This window comes from Argiope bruennichi, chromosome 4 (assembly GCF_947563725.1).
Source record: "Argiope bruennichi chromosome 4, qqArgBrue1.1, whole genome shotgun sequence".
In the NCBI taxonomy this organism is placed as follows: domain Eukaryota; kingdom Metazoa; phylum Arthropoda; class Arachnida; order Araneae; family Araneidae; genus Argiope; species Argiope bruennichi.
In genome coordinates, this window is record NC_079154.1 from 131,312,505 (window position 1) to 131,314,106 (window position 1,602).

Genomic DNA, 1,602 nt, shown 5'->3' on the forward strand with positions numbered 1-1,602 from the left:
AAAATTAAGTCCAAAGTGTGAAAGGTGCGGCTAGGTACATGAAAGTATGTATAAGTTTTGTTATTAAGCAAACAAAGACAATGATCTTCAAGCAAAGCCTCAACTTGTTGTCCTTTTAAATTAAAATCTGCACTTCCCCAAATAGGATTGTGTGCATTAAAATCACCCATTAGTAAGAATGGTCGAGGAAGCTGATCAATGAGATTATCAAGCTCTCGTTGAGATACTTTATCATTTGGGGGCAAGTATAGGCAACATATTGTTAATAGAGACCCGATATGAATTTGCACTGCAACTGCTTGGATACAGCTATTTAGAGTGATTTCTTTGTGAGGGAAAGCCTGGGAAACCAAAAAGGCCACTCCACCCGAAGCTCTTGCACCCTGGGTATAGTCTTTCCTTATAATATTATAATACTTAAATTTGAAAGAATCTTCAGGAGAGAGATAAGTCTCCTGTAAGCCGAGACAAACGGGCTGATATTCATTTAAAACCATTTTAATGTCATCAGAATGAGCTTTTGCACCGTGACAATTCCACGAAAGAAGGTTAATTGCCATTTGTTGTCTTATTTTTTTGAATTATTTTTGATATCTGCTCCTCCCCGTCAGTAGACATAAAATCATCATCAGATGGATGTATTTTTATATCATCCTCTTCTTCAGTTTTCGACTCTTTTAAGAGATCTTGTTTCGTAAGCGTGCGTTTTTTAACAGAACCTTTTATCTTCTCGTCCAAATTATTTTTAAAAGCCTGCATTCTTGCTTTACGCATGGCTTTTGTTTCTTTAAAAAACTTAGATGGCTTTTTTGGTGTCATTACCTTTTTATTATTTGATGTAGGGATGCGAGATGCTTTGTTTGGAGCTAAGTTATCGACGGTATTCATCGGGCTGCTTTGAATATTTTCCTGACTGACAGCATTATCTACATTTACCACTTTTATTTTAGAGATATTTAGAGGGTTGGGTCTACCATGGATACTTTTTGTTTTGGAGTTTGTGGATTCACTATTGTTTTTAACTGGTGATTTTTCTGGTAATGGATTTGGATTAGCATTAGATGGGGTTTCTTTTTGGACCATTTTAGTTTTGCAATGTGGGCAACAGCTGAGCATTGATGAGTAAGACACTCCAACAGTGGGCGTTCTAGATTTTATTAATTTTCGGGCTTCTGCAAAAGGAATATTTTGTGTCACTTTGATTGTTTGTATTTCTTTTTCTTCTATCCATCGAGGGCATTTACGAGAATATGAGGGATGATCTTCTTTACAATTGCTACATTTTGGTGCAGATGTACAAGATTTACTGTCGTGTCCTATTTCAGAGCAACGGCCGCATGTTTCTTTACCACGACAGGCTCCCATAGAGTGTCCAAATCTCTGGCATTTAAAACATCTTAATGGGTTAGGTATATATGGTTTAACAGGGCAGTTTAAGTATGCAATATGAACAGATTTGGGTAGTATAGGTACATTAAAGGTTAATATTAGATGTTTGGTCGGTATTAATTTGTCATCCCGTTTCATAGTTATTCGTTTTACTGACGTAACATTTTGGTCTTTCAGACATCCAAGAATTTCCTCTTCAGAATCGTATTGAAG

General features: G+C 36.3%; 1 protein-coding gene across 1 annotated transcript; it reads right to left on the minus strand.

Annotated features, from left to right (window-relative positions):
* Positions 1-549: 549 nt before the first annotated feature.
* Positions 550-1,365, minus strand: LOC129966455 (uncharacterized). The gene has a single exon (XM_056080880.1). It carries the CDS (start codon positions 1,363-1,365, stop codon positions 550-552), a length of 816 nt encoding a protein of 271 aa, XP_055936855.1.
* Between the last annotated feature and the right edge of the window lie 237 nt (positions 1,366-1,602).

What these genes read in the sequence shown, in the direction of transcription:
- LOC129966455 (XM_056080880.1), bottom strand. Translation starts at nt 1,365, where the DNA reads ATGGGAGCCTGTCGTGGTAAAGAAACATGCGGCCGTTGCTCTGAAATA.